Below are 18,601 nucleotides of genomic sequence, written 5' to 3'. Positions count from 1 at the left end.
AAAGTTTTAGATCACCTCAAAAAACCGCTAGTAGTGCTATTTCCGTCAAGTTACGATTTACGTAGCATCATTCATTGGCCTTAGAAGAAAGTTGTCACGTGACCAGCTGCTCGCTCACTTCTCTGCCCCGATGTGCACCCAAAGTCTCATCGGGGAGAGGACTTCAGAAAAAATGGATTTTATTCTTTAAGGCGCGTCTTGGGACGTTGAAGTGGCACAGTTGTCATGTGGAAGCTTTTTCTTATTGTGCGGGTTATGGTTAAAGGCCGGTAAAAAAACTACTATACGTAAGTATTACTTTGCTGCAAATGTCTCAGTAAGCTGTTTCTCAACGCGATCTACAACTTTTCGATTGACACTTTGTTCCTCAAGTCAATAATTAAAAAGTTAGTTAATTAAGCTTGACTAATTAGTCAACCTTGAAGAACAAAAAAAATACTGCAGACTAGGTCACGCGACTCTAAACAACCCTCATTTGGTTTCACACGGCTAGGACACCCCGTGTTTTTTAAAAGCTTGGTTACATTTAGCTGGGACACCCTGTATATATATATATATATATGATATGCGAAATTGAGAAACGCTTCATTTAGGTAAACATTTATTGGGAGTCGACGTTTCGGACAGAGCCTTTCCTTTTTCAAGACTGAAGGGTGACACGAATGTTTTTGAAACTGTGGAGTCTTGAAAAAAGACAGGCTCTGTCTGAAACGTCGACTCCCAATAAATGTTTACTTAAATGAAGCGTTTCTCAATTTTGCATTTTACCTCTAGCAACCAAGTATGTTTATCTTTTTGTGCTATATATATATATATATATATATATATATATATATATATATATATATATATATATATATATATATATATATATAACATCTTATCTTTATCAGTGCCACAACTAATAAAGAACTTGTCACTTGTGATGGCAGTCCACGATGGCAGTCCATGTTGTAGGGCTTTCTTAGTCCGTATGCCTTTGTATCACCTGTGACACAGGATGTAAATATGTTAATGATTTTCATTTTTGCTCACCGAACTACATGAATTGCTAACATGCTTGAAGAAACAGTCTTCTCCTACATATTTGTCAAAGCAAGGTCAGAGTATCAACAAAGGAATTCTGCCGCTGCTTGGTGGTCCCTTTCTGCATGAATGCCTTTTCTACTGCTTTAGCTAACCCTGATGCCAAAACAGGCAAAATTTCCATGGTCATAACACTGCACTGATGGAGCAGTATTGAGTTTTGCTGTTGATTTATTTCATGCAAATCCATTTGCAACCAATTTTATGGTTTTTTCATATTTAAAAATTGCCAAAATTAGCAAAATATTTTTCTTATTAATGCCAACTTTTTAACATTTTTAATGAAGGGGACTTTTGCAGTGTCTGGGCATTACAAGATTCTTGTCTTTGTTGGCGTTTATAAATGTGAGCTTGACAAGCCACCAACTTCTAAGCAGTGTGTGTGTTGTACTTGTTCCTTGTTACCATGCTCTTTGTACTGTACTTTTTTTTGTGTTCAGTGATCTCATTCAGGTATGAATATTTGTACATGAAGGCTGGTCCCAAGGGTATGGAACACATTCCTTCATTAGACCTTTCTTTTATCTTTTTGCCTAAATACTGGACTGCGCAGGCAATTCTTTAAAAGCAGCATATTATGCAATATCTGTGCTGCAGTACCTGGGTGCTTTTTTTTTTTTTGCATTATGTGAGACTGGTTGTTGCTCTCCTAACTCTTTTACATTTTGACTACAATGAGAATGCCACAGTCATGTCAAGTTTGAAAATAAAAACATGCATTCCATTTTTATGATGATGTTTTCACTTTGAGTGTCGCAAACTTTGTGACATGGTGCTACAGTCATGAGCAGGTGTATATTGTCACTATGGAGACAAGCCTTATCCAGGCCCATTCTGTGACAAATTTTATGGAAGCTGCCACATTGGCACTTGGGCATCACCACCTTGAGGTAAGGACTGCCCTCAGCTTGAGCACTGTGGAATGTGTCCTCTTTTGCCTCTGGTGCTTTGTCTGTTTTTTAACAACTTCTGCCTCCTGCATTACAGTGCACCTGACTGGACCTTGTCATTGCTGGTTGTTTTGCAGCACTTATTTTTCTTTCGAGTTTTTTGTGTTCACACAGGCGTCTTCCTTTTTTTCTTTTGCATGCTTTTGATGGTGGCAGCATCTGTGTACCCAAATTCCTTTGTATTGCACCCATGACACTCACTAAACCTTCGGGTTTTTGGCTGTTGTACTCTGTGGTCAACAGATGTTCTTGTTCTCTACAGTATTCTAAAATGCTGTTGCATATGTTTGAACAGAGTTCGCAGCTGGAGCTGGGAGAGATGGTGACAACTTTAACTCAAGAGAGTGTAGTTACACCCCCTTCATTTCTTTTTCTGTACCTTGACTGTAGCAAACATTATGTTATCATAAGCAAAGTTATTGTTTAATTACTAACGTGTATTGCACCATAATACTTTTTCGGGAAACTGTCTATTTCTTCTAATACTTTTGCAGTGATTTTGTTCTCGTGAAGCGCAAAGTTATGAAGATCTATTTAAACTCAGTGTAATGCTCTCATGTCGCATTCCCCATTAGTGTATAAATTCTGCTGTTGGCTGGTTGTTTGCAGACACCAGAGGCAATGCAGCTCTGGCCATGCAATAACTACAGAGCTTGAGTCTTTGGAGCAGTCTTTTCTGTTTGACAAACATTTTTATTATTGTTATCAAAATTACAGGTAACATTAATTTGTCAGTACTTACTACTAATTTTTTCTCTGAAGTTAGGTGATAACAGCAGAAGCTATCAGATCACTCTTCAGTTTGTACTTGCTAATAGTTCTGGGCCACACTGTGTTGTTGCTGTTCAGTAAATGTGCTTGGGACGGGCACTTTATTAGGTAACAAGTAATTCTTGGGTGCAGAAAAAGTCCTGTGTACACATAGCTAAATTACCTTCCTTGCCGTGCTGTTTGGAACGCTAATTTCGAGCCACATATTCTTAAGCCTTTATTTTAACAGATTCTCATTCTTTATTCAATTACTTCATGGTTATTAATACAGCTGAAGCTGTTTGTTTTTGCTGTTTTAGCATTCCAAAACATTAGCGACTGCGAGATGTCATCAGCGCAACACAAGGCCCAGCAATCTGGGGCTTTCTACAAATTTGATATCTGTTTTTCGAAAGTAAGAAATATTTATGCAGTGCCTTTCTATAAGCTTTTTGTTCTGCTTTTTTTTTTTTTTTTTGGCAAGTCTTGTTTGGCTTCAGCGGTATGTTGCCAATCTTCTGCAGTTGCTTTGATGGTTGTACTGCAGTCGCATACCTAGGCATACGCATGAAAGACCATTCAGAGCTGGTGGTGTGTGATCTCTGGAGCTGTGTCTTTCTACACCAAGTCAGCCAAGCTTAAAGTGCATTACATTAGTCTTTACTTGGGGAATGCTTCGCTGCTTTTAATGAACCAGTATGTTTTCATTGCTTTTCTTTTTTGTGCCAGTGCAGCAGTGCATTCTTTGTGTGTGCTGCTTTGTGCAGAGCTTGCTTTGTTTGCTATAAGGCCCTGGGAATGTTGTTTCCCTGCTTGACGGGTTGGCTCAGTGGCGATGGCATTCAGCTGCTGAGCACGAGTTCATGGCTGGCTGCATTCTGATGGAGTGGGGACACGGAAATGCCTGTGTTGAGATTTGTTCTGAGCTTTGAAGAGCCCTGGGAGGCTGAAATTAATCCGGAGACCTCCATTACGGCATGTCTCATAGCTCAGCTGCTGCTCTGGGATACAAGAATCAAATTCTTTTTAACATTGCCTTATTTTTTGCGTGAGCTCTGCATACGCTTCAGCAAAAAAGACTGGTTTAGGTGCTGTTGCTGGATTTTTTGTTTTGTTTATGAAAAAGGAGAAAATCTTTGGCTTTTTTTTTTTCGCAGCTGCCCGGAGTCTTGACAAAGACCTGGGCTTTATGCGGATGGGGTCCTTTAACAGCAGAGTAAAGCGCACTGCAGCAGCTCTTACAAGTCCTTTTGGAGTCCAGAAGCTGAAACCCTGGGGTTCAGCTGACAGTGTTGCTGATGGGGTAAGCATTACATGCCTAAGGATAATTAAGCATCCTTGGATTGCTTGCCTGAAACTGGAGTGTGTGTGCTTGCAGTCAAGAATTAAATCCATGAGTGGGATTGCTGTTGAGAGTAGACATTCATGCTTGAAGCATGTGCTTGTGATGCTGCAGATGGCAGTACAAAGAAAATGGTAATGTTCAAATCTAAGGTTTTTTTTTTATGTATTATACCGGTAGTAGACAGTTCAGGCTGCTTTCTTATGAAGCATCTTAAGCTGTTGACTAAATATTTTTTTGCAAGTAACTTACTGTTGTTTTTGTGTAATAAAACAGTATAGTAAAATGAAAAGGCAGTAGCTTACCTGCAATTGCTTTTGTGCACGTTACCACCATCTAAAATGCAGACTTTATGGCAAGAAGGTGAACTGTCAATGGCTTTCGCCATGAACTCTTAACAACTGCTTGTTCTTGTATTGCTGACTTAATCGCATAAATTGTTGGCTGATCAGGCTGTTTTGATTTCCAAGCTCATGCATCGATGTGTTGCTTGCAGGCAGCCCCAATGGGACCACCAAAAGGAACAATAAAGAAGAAGAAGTCAAAGAAAGTAATAGACTTTTCCAGGTAATACTGCTGTTTACTGCTCTTACAAAAATCGTTGTTCAAGTAATGGGAGGTGCCAAACAATTGCTCACAAAAGGTGTTCTCAGGCACCAATGGCATCGGCACATTTTCAACGTTTGCTGATACCATGATTGTCATCAGCAAGTCGAAAAGGGTGCTGCAGTTACTGTGGTGGCAGCCAGCAAAAATACCAGCTATTACTCCTGTTTCATCATCGTAGCAAGCACATGACTTCATACTGCATTAAATTGTTTTGTTAATTAACCTTGTAATGCGTAGACCAGGAAAATATTAGTTGAAAGTTTGGAACTTCTCGCATTTGGTGGTCAATGGTTCCAAGATAGTTTTGAGCATAGAAAGTGATCAAGTTATTTGAAAAATTTGAATTACTGTGTAAATTTTGAATACTTAAACTATCAAGTTGTGAATGTTTCAAAATAGGATCGTGTGCACATTCTCTGGTGCACACAGCAAATCAGCTTTGAGTAGCAGAATCACTCAATCGCCCAGTCACTCAATCGAATCACTCAGAGGCCTATGTTCTGTGTGATGTCAGTGCAGGGGGTCGAAATTATCCGGAGCCCTCCACATGGCACCCCTCATAGCTTGAGTCGCTTTGTGACGTTAAACCCCATAAACAAAAAACAAACCTTGTCGGGTTTCCAGGTTTTATGTGCTTGAAAGAAAATACATGATTAATGTTGCACCCCGCCGCGGTGGCTCAGTGGTTACGGCGCTCAGCTGCTGGCCCGATAGACGCGGGTTCGATCCCGGCCGCAGCGGCTGAATTTCGATGGAGGCGAAATTCTTGAGGCCTATGTACTGTGCGATGTCAGTGCACATTAAAGAACCCCAGGTGATCGAAATTTCCGAAGCCCTCCACTATGGCGTCCCTCATAGCCTGAGTTGCTTTGGGACGTTAAACCCCAATAAACAAACAACATGACCAATGATTAATGCTGCCTGTATCATGCACAATATGTCATGTAAAAAAAATGGCTCAAAAATCAGGTCTCCACAAATCAGTTCAGTGACAAAAAAATTTGTTAAAAATAAAAATCTCTATGATGGTAATCATGGTATAATCAGCAGAAAATTGGCACTACACCTTAGGCACCACACCTTAGGCACTACACCTTACACACTACACCTTGGCACTACACATACAAGAGGCCACAGTCTTAACACGAATGACAGAAAGCGTGTCTGACTGCCGCGGGTGCCTCAAAGTGCTAGTCATCGGATGCTAGGCAATGCTGTTGGTAAGTTTGCGACACCTGAAGATAGCTGGTGTGAAGCTCGCTTTGGATGCTTTTTTGCCTGTACCCGATTACCACATAGACAGCGCGCTCATTATGTAGCATTTCTCCGTGTTTTGCTCGCCGATGCGGCCTCTCACACCCGGGCAGTGCATTGCAGTTTTCCTGTCACGGGAACTCGGAATTGCAAGCAAAGCTGCCTCAGCTTTTGTTTCCTTTCAAGTTTGGTCCGAAGCCTGCTGATCTAACAAAATAAATGTTATGAGCAGTGTCATGTACTTCCAAGTTCACCCATATATGCCGAAACTTCAGGCAGGGCAGCACACTGCTTATGGCATTTATCGTGACGGACGTGAAGCGACGGGCGTGAAGTTCTGCTGCATTTTGATCCAGAATTGCTATTTCCGCGCTTCGGAGGCGAGGAGTATATAGATTTTTTTAGTAGTTTGTGGTCAAAATAGACCCTGAGACTTTGTAGGCAGGTAGTTTAGAGTGTGTATAACCCGAATATGCTCTTGTTGCGAAATTGAAATTTTCACATTTTATTACCATTTCAAGACCCCCTTCTCTCCTTACAACCCCTAAATTAGGTAAAACATTTCCCCAACTTGGTGCTCTGCTTCTATTTCGACGGGTCGAAGCTCAAAATCTGCCATCTGCTTAGCGAAGTTCATTTGCGGCCCCTTTGTAGCCATACGGCTATGCTTAGGTCAATGCTAATGAGAAACTACTCCCTAATTGAAATATATACTCCACGCTTCAAGTTGATCAATTTGACCTCGCCCCTGCAAAACGAAAGAGGCCAACAGTCATCAAAACCAAGGAACGCATAGGGAATTTTTTTTGTGTGTGTGTATTGTTTATCAGTTGAAAATTAAAAGTGTAATTACTTTGTGACTTAAAGATTATATGCGAAGGAAAGAGTAAGGAAAGGTTTAAAGGCTTCAATTTTTTTTTTGGTGCATCAGAAAACTAGGAATCTAGCATCTGACCTTGCAGTGGTTGCATCTGAAACTCTGAGACATATTTTGGGAACAGGATAGTGAGTGTGATGACAGTTTCTGGGCTTACAAAGTAGCTAACTTGAAATAACTGCAGTCCCAGCCAGAATAATGTAATATTTTGTCGGGACAGTGTAATTATAATTTTGGCACATGACTATAGGACCATTGCATTGTTTACAAGTTATACATGTGTGTTTGTGTGCATTCTTGTGCATGTATGCATACGAATGCATTGTTGCATGGCATCATAACCTTGTTATGAGGGCTGCTGCTGCTCCATTGTTCCACTCATCGATGCAATGGCAGCTGCTTTTGTACATCAACTTCCCTTACAGTAGGAGATGCACTCGAGTGTACATAATAAAATTTAACAAAAAACTTCCGCAAGAAAAAGACAGTGCATTGAACAGCACGTAGGCTTTGCACACCAATGTGTGATTGCTCTACAAGACACATTGGTAGTTGCAATTTTCACCAGACAACACCACATAATGTAGTTTTATGGAATTTTTGTGCTGAATGAAAATCTTTGCTGATGTGATATATCACTCGAGTAGTATATCACATTGCTATGGTGTGATATTATATATCATAAGCTAGCGTTATATCACACCTGGTTGTATTCATATAAGACAGGCTGTTTTGTTTCCATTTCAGCCATAATACCTGAACATGTTGTGGTCAGTTGTTGGTCTCTTGAAACTGTTGGCATTTTGAATGCCAGCACAGACATTAAAAGGATGCTTTCACAGTTAGCATACATGCATGTTGGGGCAGGTACAGAATGGGCACAGCGATGCAAAAGTCAGATTGTCATGAAATCAGAGAAAAATGATTAGCAGTGAAAAGAAAGAGGAAAAGTGAGTTCGTGAACACTTTGCTGATGTAACCTAGGCTTTCCAGCTTGTTTGTGTAATTGCAGTATTCTATATTCTGCCACAAGGTGATGGCTCAAGGTTACTTCTGGACCTGTCCAAATGAATACTCGATAATTTCAAATATTCGGTATTCGGTTGAATAGTGAAGTATTCACTATTGGATTTGATTTAATTGTTTTGTATTCAAAATCTAGAAGTATTCATCTCAGTTGAATAACGTTTCTGGAATGCTTGCTTTGTGGAGCTTTGGTTCAGAATACCTCCTCCAAGATGGCACCGCATTGTGCGTGCTGCTAAGCTCCAACTCCAGAGGCACCTTCTAGTTGCATGTGCCACATGCTTGTGCACCTGCGCTTATGCCAGAGCCGGTCTGCACATGCATGCAGCAGCGCACATGAGCAAGCTCGAGCGTGGCTCCCAGATCTGTAACTGTGAGGTGCCTCTGCCCGCATCACCTGCGGTGCACGGTGGCGTGCATTGGTTGGAGTACACACAGCAATGAGTCTGAGCTGACTGTAGCTATCACAGCCACTCTTCTCCGCATAAAATCCACTAATCGATGATGATGGTGAATTTTTATGGCACAAGGGCAACTGTGGCCAAAGAGCGCCATGGCACAAGGCTTTTTCTTCTACTCAAGGTGGGTGGGTCAAAGACCCACTTCCCAAGCATTTCATGCTAAAGAAGCCGAGCACCAGGCAGGGGAAGGCTTGTACCCACTGTATCACCGGTGGGTACCCGGCGGCACTGGGGATTGAACCCCGCACCTCCCGCATGCGAGGTGGATGCTCAAACGACTAGGCCACCGCTGCAGTGCAAAAATTCACTAATCAAGTGAGCACAAGGCTCATGGGTGCTCTTTCCAATGCCTGATGTGGAGTGATGTGGAACAGGTGTCCATGGAGTCTCCATTTAAAAGGAACAGCTGCGCAGTTATCTTAAACCAGCAGTTGGAAGTCCCATTGGAAGTCCCACACACCACAGATATGACCGCTCCGCATATAGGTTGACTCCCCGAATTTCGGATGGCCATTTTTGCAGAAAGTAGACACAACTTCAACGAGTGGGACAAAGCTTCTAAGCACTCTTTCTTTTTGTCATCTAATGGCCTTCTGTGATAAAAAAAAAATTTTATTTTGAAATTGCCTACTGTACCATTAAACCTTTTTTTGTATGCGAGGAGTATTCGAAATATTCACTTTGAGGTTATTCAAAGAAAGTTACTATTTGCTTCTAATTCGCTTAAGTTTGTTTTTATGGGGTTTAACGTCCAAAAGTGACTCGGGCTGTGACGGACCACTTGGAACTGGAAGACCACTAGTATTGTACTGTTGGACAGGAAACATAAGTTATTGAAATGTTCAGAGAGCAACTGACCTACTCCTACTACTAATAGCATCCAGATGTTTGTAACTTTTGATTAAGACGTGTGGAATGGTGGATTACTTCAGGCCACAATTTTGAAAGACCCCCGCTGGGGCATCTACAGCATGCAGATGTTGGTGAGTTGTGACACCACGGGTTCCTGAGCATATGCAGGGACATCCCCGGAGGGGGATGATGGTGAGCAGTGCGTCACTACAGACCTGAGCACCCATGCTTAGCCGTGCGGGGAATCGCTGTGTCCAGGGAAAAGGGGATCCTGGTAGTTGAGCTGATGCCAAGTGTTTCGACCTTTAAGGTCCAAACGCAACACACCACTTTGGCCCCAGCTTCCTGTAGACGTCACCTCCGCCCTGATCCAACCGGCAGTCGCCTTTTCCTATCCTCCCCTCTGTCTTTCACTTTCCTATTCCTTTCTCACAACTCTCCTGTCTCCTACTCACTTCTGTTTTTTCTTTTTTCCTGGTGGCGAGGGTTAGCCTTGTGTGGCAAACTACCCTGCGTTACGCCATATTTATAGTTGGGGTGTACAGCTGGCGTGGGCACAACTTGCTCTTAAGTTCCTATCTCCGTCCCCTTGTTGGGCTCCTTGGTGGGTGGCTGGCACCATGGCCGAAAAACGCATCTATTTCATGGCTCCCCCTCCCGCAAAACGATCACCCTCTGAAAAAAGTGCAGACCGATGTAACAGCAGAATTCCTGCAAAAAACACAAGAACTTTTCCCTAGGTACCATGTGGTACATAGCGAAGATGTAGACCAACCAGCTACAAAAATATCTCCTTTCATTGTTTCTAAATCTTTAACTGATGCCTTGAGCCTTGGCTACGAGGTGACAAAGCTGGCCACTGGCGACCTACTCCTTCAAATCCGTGACAAAATGCAATATTCAAAACTCCCCTCCACAGTTTCCTTTGGAGATGCTCACTACTCACCGATCATTAAACACAGTGAAAGACGCAATATCCGAACACGATTTTCTCAACCTCTCAGAAGAAGAAATGTTGGAGGGTCTAAAAGACCAGAACGTCACCGATGTCCATCGTATCAAAATCCAAAAAGATGGCAAGGAAACACCAACAAAGCACATAGTCCTGACTCCCGAAATCCATAGAAATAGGGTATCTTAAAATAACTAAGACCATATATCCCAAATGCCAGACGGTGCTTCAAGTGTCAAAGATTCGGCCATGGCTCCCAGAACCACCAAACATATGCCAAATGTGCATATGTCGCAGCCACCAAAACATATGCCAAATGTGCATCAAATGATCACGAATCTGGACTCTAACGCTGCACCACTGTGCGCGAACTGTGAAGAGGACCATCCTGCCTGCTCAAGGTCTTGTCCGACCTGAAAGAGAGAGAAGGAGATAACTATAAAGACAAAGGAAAACATAACATATCAAGAAACAAGAAAACTACTCCCCTCAACATTCCAGTTTCACAGAAAAAACAAATTTCGCCGATGTGGTGCACAGGGGCAGCACATCACACTGGGCTCCGGCCAATGCCCATGCAAAGCCTGAGGCAGAGCCACCCCCACCCCCGGCAGACGCAGCGAAGGCTGCCCTGCCACCTCTGAAAAAGGGCCCGCAGGCCCCTCAGTTGGCCACCCGTAGGGCTTCTCCTGTCAGAAGAGGCCCACAAACCGAACACCTGCGGGTTCTCCGCAGGCCTCCAGAGCCTCTAGTGAGGCGATGGACACAACGCAGTACTCACCCCCGCTGCAGCGGTGGCATAGCTCCCATAAGCGAAAAAGAAAAGAGAAGACCCCAGTAATGGCACCCCCAAAACCGGTATCTTAAGTTTTTAAACTACTCTCAAAAATCGTCCAACATGGCGTCCCTTATATGGTGAAACTGCCGAGGACTAATAAATGACTACAGGGACATAAAAGAGCTTTTAAACACACTTTCCCCTGTGACCTTATGCCTACAGGAGACCAACTTAGGTCCCAAACAGAAGCATATCTTAAAGAAGTATAAAGTCTTTCGGTGTGACCGAGAGCAAGCTAATAGGCTCTCAGGAGGCGTTGCTATTTTAGTACAGAGTGGTGTTGCAATGTACAAAATAAAGCTAAAAACCAAATGTGTAGCTGTTGCAGTCATTATCCTTCATATTAAAGCAATCACAATATGTTATATATATCTCAAACCATTCCTAACAATTACACTTCACGACTTAAAAACACTTTTAGTACAGCTAGCAGAGCCATATCTGGTAGTCGGAGATTTTAATGCTCACTCCGGTTTTTGGGAAAGCACGCAAACAGATACTAGGGGTCATATTTTAGAAGATTTTGTACTGTCAAATAGTGTTGACCTGCTCAAACAGGAAAAAACACATACTGTTCTCCAAGCTCAGAAAAAATGAGCTGTGTAGACTTGTCTTTTAGTTTACCGTCTGTATTATGGATTTTAAATGGGATGTCCTTGGCAACCCCTACGGAAGCGATCACCTGCCTGTAGTAATCAGTTTGTCGTCATCACTATCAGTCATCCCAAACAAACCCAGTCATTGGAAGCTTCACATAGCTGACTGGGAGCTGTTACGGGAAAAGGCAAATCTAGAAAAAATATTTGCGGATCATCTCAGTGTTGATGAACTAAATGAAATGTTTACATCCTGCATCATTTCTGCGGCACTCCTAGCTATCCCTCAGTCCTCAGGAGTGGTTCGACAGAACCACAAAGTGTGGTATAACAAAGAATGTAGAGAAGCGAGAAGGAGCAAAATAAAGCCTGGGGAATTTTTCGCAGGTATTCTACACACGAGGACCTTATAAACATTAAAAAGGTGAGAGTTCATGCACGGCGTATCCATCGCAATGCCGAGAAAACTTACTGGAAAAATTACACATCATCCCTAAACAGTTCAATTACATCCAAAAAATGTGGGAGCAAGTTCATAAATTAAATGGCAGCTTCTCCCCTTTCACAATATCTTTTCTTACAGCCCCTGATACACAAACAAGTATAGAGGAACAAGCAGACATCCTTGGTGAACATTTCTCAATTGTTTCCAGTTCCGCACACTACACACAATCATTTTTAATATACAAAAGCATAGATGAGAAAAATAGACTTCCAACAAGTGGCTGGACAAATGAACCATTCAATAGATTAATTACAATCCAAGAAATAAAGAGTTTTTATCTGCCGGCAAACAGACTGCTCCAAGCCCTGACAAAATGCACTACGAAATGGTGACACATCTTTCCCAACCTTCTGTAAAAGCACTTTTGAAATTTTTAAACAAAATTTGGACACTACGAAAAATTCCGGAAGCTTGGAATAAAGCCAGTACAGTGCCATTCCTGAAACCTGGAAAGCAGCCAACATCTCCTGGCGGTTATCGACTAATGGTTCTTAACAGCTGCCTCGCCAAGTCTTTTGAAAGCGTATTGAATATCCAGCTAACCTTCATGCTTGAATCTCGTGAACTCCTTGACATTCATCAGTGTGGGTTTAAAAAGGCATGCTTGACAACAGACCATTTAGTCCGCCTCAAAAATACAGTCCGAGAGGCTTTCATACATAGACAACACTGTCTTGCCGTCATCTTTGACCTCAAAAAGGCATACGACAGAACTTGGAGGTTTAGGATACTCCACGACTTAGGAGAGCTTGGCATCCGAGGAAGGATGTTGAACTGCATCAAAGACTTCCTCTCCAACCGCTCCTTTCATGTACACCTATATGTTCAACCATCTCAAAGAACTTTGTTCAGGAGAATGGAGTACCACAGGGATGTATTTTAAGTACTACACTCTTTGTCATGAAAATGATTTCATTAGCCTAAATAATCCCATAATCAATTATGTGCTCAGGTTATGTCGACGATCTCCAGATCGCCTGCACATCAACATGTCAACATGTGAGAGACAAGTGCAGTTGAGAATAAATAAACTAGCAACATGGGCAGACAGAAACAGATTCCAGTTCTTTCCTCAGAAAGCAATGGCCATCATGTTTTCTCTCTAACGAGGTGTACAGAACCATCCCACCCTCCACCTAAGGGAAACTGGATTGCCAATAATAGAACACAAATTTCTAGGTATTATTTTTGATAAAAAGCTGACATTCCTTCCACACATAAACAGCCTGAAGAAGAAAGCTTCCCGATCCTTAAATGTTCTAAAAGTGCTTTCATGAAAATGGTGGGGGTCTGATAGGACATGCCTTTTCACATTTATCGTGCTCTAGTGTGATCCTGCCTAGATTACGGGTGCATGGTGTATGGGCCTGCGAGACCATCATACCTAAAACGTCTTAACCCCGTGCATAACCTTGGTTTACATCTCTCAACTGGCGTATACAGAACATCCCCCATAAACAGTCTCCATGTCAAAATCAATGAACCCTCCCTTGCAGACAGAAGCACCATGCTGACATTCGCATACGTCCTAAAAACCCATTCACTACCAAAACATCTCTGCTACCCTATAGTTACAAAATGCCAATCCAAACATCTCTTTAACAACAAACCCCAAGCAATGAGACCACTCTTCCTCTGCTTTGAAGAAAAATGCGAAGAATTAGGTATGCTGAATACACTGCTCAATATCGCCCCAAGACCTCACCCATTGCCACCTTGATACAGCTTCCCTTCTGTATGCGGTCTTACGTTGACACACATCCACAAAAAGCAAACTCCGCAAGAATGTATCCTGCAGGAGTTCTTGGCGGTGAAGAAAAAGAGCAAGAATTACATATTTTTACACAGATGGCTCTAAAATTGCACACTACGTTGGGAGTGCGGTAATACAAGTAAAAAAAGAAAAAATAGTCAGGCTACTTGAGTGCGCTTCAGTTTTCACAGCAGTATGCTACACCATTGCTGTCGCAGTTAAAGATGGTTTATGGAGTACCATCCCAAAGCGACTCAGGCTATGAATGCTGTTGTGAAGGGCTTCGGAAATTTCGACCACCTGGGGTTCTTTAGTGGGCACTGACATCGCACTGTACACGGGCCTCGTGAATTTCGCCTCCATAGAAATTCAACCGCCGCAGCCGGGATCGAACCCACGTCTTTCAGGTCAGCAGCCGAGCACCATAACCACTGAGCCACCATGGTGGGTTCAGTTAAAGAAATAATCATGAAAAATATACAAAAATGTGTCATCTACACTGACTCCCTCAGCATAATTACAGCACTAAACTCCAGAAATGCAGTTCAACCCATAATAGGAGACATAATAGTTAAAGCTGAAACACAAAGACGTACAATAAAGTTCTGCTGAGTCCCTAGTCACGTGGGAATCGGGAAACTAGAGCGCTTATACATGTGTCCCACATGCCCGTAATGTACAAAAATAGACATACCTTATAAAGACTTCATGAAACTTGTAAAAAGTAAACTGAGAGGAAAATGGCAGGCTTCATGGGGCAACGAAGTTAACAAGCTACATTTTGTAAAGCCCGTCCTGAGTGAATGGAAGACCTGTGGGCATCAAAAACGTTTTATAGAAGTAATTTTATGTTGTCTCCACATTGGACACACACACACATTACACACAGCTTCCTACTGGCAGAACAAGGCAAACCAGTCTGTGAATAGTGTGGAGATGAATTTACAATTAATCACATTTTATTTTCATGCGCGAAACTTGAAAAAATAAGGAAAAAGTACTTCACTCAATTTTAAAATGAATGCATTCCTTTGCGCCCAACACTCGTCATAAGCAAAAATGCAATTGTTGACATATCTTGTGGTTTTAGCTTTTTAAGAGAAGCGTTTTCTCGAGAGACTATAAATTCTGATCCACAGCTTTTCTTCACTTTCTTATACACTTCAGCCGCTTTCTAATTCCTGAGAAGGATGCTGAGGTCTTTGCTTGATTGGCTGGGAGCCTCAGGATCCTTGCCCAGCTGAGATTACGCGACTTTCTTTAAAGGTTTTAATACTAGCCATTTGTAAAATTTCTTTCCCAGCATTACGATGTATTAGCAACTAACTTTTTAGGCCCTTTACACCACTGATGTTTTCTGTAGAATTTTGCAAAAAAGCGGAAAACAATTTTCTTGCACCTTGAGCTTGGTGCATGATAGCCTTAGATGCTTATGCACCACTAAATCCAACACAACACACACAATTTTGAAAGAAAGCAGTACATATCGAAAAAGGAGAACACAGGGGCGAGCCTTACTCATTTACTAAACTCATTCGAATCGAATTGGAAATTTCACGTTATCAAGTTTTTGGCAGTCTGTGTAATATGTGAGGTGTGCTATTATTCGTACATGTTTTTTCACGGTGAGCTTATTCAAAAGCAAAAGAACATCATTCAGTTCACTTCAGTACCTTTTGTTTTGTTGTTTGTTTATGTATTGTAGGACAGGCATGGACAAAAGTAAAGGGAGCACACAATTGTCTTTTAACATTTTTCACGTGTATACTAATTGAAACTGGCAGCTGTGGTATATGCAGGCTAGTAGTGGGCACTAGTGTGCTCTCTAAAGAACAAAAAATGTTTCTTCATGTCCAGTAGGAAAAGTGGGGTTGCAGTTAGACTGGAATAGCATACTTCATCTTATGTCTGCACCTGTACATAATTGCGGTTGCAAAGTGCCTGCAGATACTGTTTCTAATGCTTTATCAAATGCAGGCTCTAAATTTAATCACTCACTTTTGTTGCTCAATTAGGAATGGCCCTTTATAGATCTTTAATTGGGCACATTTAGATTTAATTGGGCGCATTCAGAATAAGGTTTCGTGACTCTTGATTTCTGGCGTGTATAGCTCTTGGGCATTTTAAACAAGCTGGTGGCACCCCTGTTGTCAAAAGATACTTTTCATTTACTCTGCTATATTTAGGCTTGGAGAGTAAGTGTGGCAGTGTACTTCCAGACACAAAATTTTATTTGTACTGCCTGTTGTGAAAGGATCCATTGTTGGTAAAAATGGCTCTTAGCTTCTGTGGCCTAGAAACATTAGTGCAATTGTAGCCCATATTTTGCCATGTCAGTTGTCAAAAAGTGCGAACCACAGGCCATGATCATTGCCAATTGAGAGAATAATGCAATTCAAGGCAATTTTATGGTGTTAATGAATATCAGGCAAAAGCATCCAAAAATTTTTACATGCTTTCTTGATGCCAGCAGCTGTGGCACTGCACAGTATGCTCACACTCGTCGAGTGTATGATGGCAGTTGAAACTGGCTGCAAATGGCAGGAGTGTCTCTTAGGGCAGTCTGCACCTCTGCATTCTTAGACTGACTTGTCATGGTGGCTCTGGGGTTGTGGCACTTGGCTACGCAGCACAAGATACCCATGACGACCACATTTCAGTGGAGGCAAAATGGTATAACTGATGTGTACTGTCATTCTGGTGCGCCTTGAGAAAACTCTGATTGTTGCAATTTACCTGGAACCCTCCACTGTGCCACGCCTCATAGCCGCTGTCTCAACTTCATCACGTAAATTAAGTGCATATAATCAAAAACCAGACAAAATGTAGCCAGCATCATTCTGGAAGTGTGTAATGAGCAGTGTCCATCTTGAAATTATGGTGCAGGTTTTTAAAATAAGGGGGGATACACACTGATTTTGGCATGTGTGTTTAAATTTGTGCCATTTTTCGGTTAAAAGAGACAGGTTTTTTCCTTTCATTGGATGGCACCCTTAGATGTTTATTGTTGCAGTATCACCTGATTCATTTCTGAACACTCTCTGGCCTAAAATGACCCTTTTACCTTAAAAACTGATCCCTTTTCATGCTAATGAGGCACTGATTTCTCTGCTGGGCATAAACATGGTATACAAATAGATTTCTTGAAAAATGAACTTTCGGAAGTCTTTTCAAATGCTGATGGAGTGAGAAGGTTGTCATGTTTCATGCTTGCTGGACACTAGCATACAGTTCATTTAGCTGTGTGATTAAGAGATTAGTTTCTGAGAAAGGCAATAACCAAATCATTGCGTATTGTTTATGCTGTATCACAGGAATTTAGGTGTGTTGTCTTCAAGCTATTCTGCCTTTGTCTTATGCCCATGCAGCTCTTAATGGATGGGTACCCCTTGTTGGCAACTGGCAGGTTGCATATGCATTGTTGTTTTTATCCATCCTTTTGCAGCTCAAGCAGTTCGGAGTCGGTAAAGCCAAAGTTGAGCCTGACTGCAAGGGAGGAATCTGATTCAGATAGTGTCTACGGTTTTCCATCATGATCACATCCACGCCGTGCTGTTATCATTTTGTAGAAAGTTTAGCAAAAACACTTTTTGGTTCATGTGATGAGACATTGACATAGCGTCTACTGCCGCCCACTAAACGTGAACCTTGTTGGAAAACAATGTTTGTAGCTTCTTGCGGGTATATTTTGTCATACGTTAGCTGTAGTAATATGTACATGTATATTTTACCCTATGTGTGTATGTGATCAGACAGGTGTTTTTCTTGTTGAACACAGTCACTTTTGTGATGCTGTAATGTTGAGCCTTATCTTTGCTTTCGTAGATGTTGTAATGCCTTGGACATATATGACACTTGACAATGTGCTGCGTATTACACAGATCCTAGTTTGCTCTCTCTACATCTGGCTGCATGCAGTCATCTGCAGTACAAACTGTTGAGGGATTGTATGGCTGGGCGGAATGGATTAGGGGTTCCTGCTTTGCTCCAGCTAGCTTGTTATGGAGGCACTTATTTATTTTTAAACAGTCGGCCGGCACTATGTTTTGAAATTGCATCAACAGCAGTAAAGGGTGGGAAAAAGCACTGCTGAAATAACACCTGTCTGCGTTTAGTTCAGGTTAGAATGAGCCAACTGCTGTGCCTGAGCAAAATATTGTGTGTTACCCAGCGTACTAGACCTGCACAAGCACTCAGTTTAGCTGCTGCATTTTTCAGCATTGTGCATGTGTAAAATTGTACAGACTTTGCTTGCTATATATTTGCATGTGGAAGGGAACTGTGGTTTTTGTATGTGTATTTTGTATGCATTTACAATGAAGTAGTATACACTGTTGTTAGTGTGCATGGCTATTGTTTACTTTTCAGATCACTGCTGTAGTTACCATAGTTTAAACTAGACGAGTCAAACAAAAAGCTTATTGTGGAGGACTGCCAAAAATTCTGTTGAAGTATTCATGTGCTTTCAAATATCTACTGAATACTGCCGAAAGATTTAGCACTAGATCACTAGATATGCATTGAAAGCACGTGGTATGTGCTTTTATGGCTTCTTTATTTTATGGAACATTTTACATTCCTCTATCTAAGCATCTCATTTTTTTCATTCAAACAGCCCAACCTCTAAATATGTCTAGAGATATCAGCAGTTGTTTAAAAATGCATTCTAAGCATTACAAGTTAGTAGCGATATTTGTTGCTAAATGACTAGACACCACTGATTTTTTGCCACAGTCAGACCACCAGAGTC

The 18,601-nt window shown here is 41.8% G+C and overlaps 1 protein-coding gene across 1 annotated transcript in view; it reads left to right on the top strand.

The window, feature by feature from the left end:
* The window catches only part of LOC149350815 (uncharacterized), a 39,465-nt gene extending 21,278 nt beyond the window's left edge, over positions 1-18,187 (top strand). The window contains exons 4-6 of the mRNA XM_089579969.1: positions 3,944-4,089; positions 4,625-4,695; positions 17,297-18,187. Of these exons, the coding sequence (XP_089436095.1) occupies positions 3,944-4,089; positions 4,625-4,695; positions 17,297-17,387 (308 nt within the window). The 3' untranslated portion in view covers positions 17,388-18,187. The remainder of the gene's footprint in view (positions 1-3,943; positions 4,090-4,624; positions 4,696-17,296) is intronic.
* Positions 18,188-18,601: the final 414 nt, after the last annotated feature.

The sequence above is a fragment of the Amblyomma mixtum genome, chromosome 3 (genome assembly GCF_055824585.1).
Source record: "Amblyomma mixtum isolate Tamu chromosome 3, ASM5582458v1, whole genome shotgun sequence".
Classification (NCBI taxonomy): domain Eukaryota; kingdom Metazoa; phylum Arthropoda; class Arachnida; order Ixodida; family Ixodidae; genus Amblyomma; species Amblyomma mixtum.
Note: the sequence above shows the minus strand (reverse complement) of the source record. Positions and strands in the feature narration are given on the sequence as shown.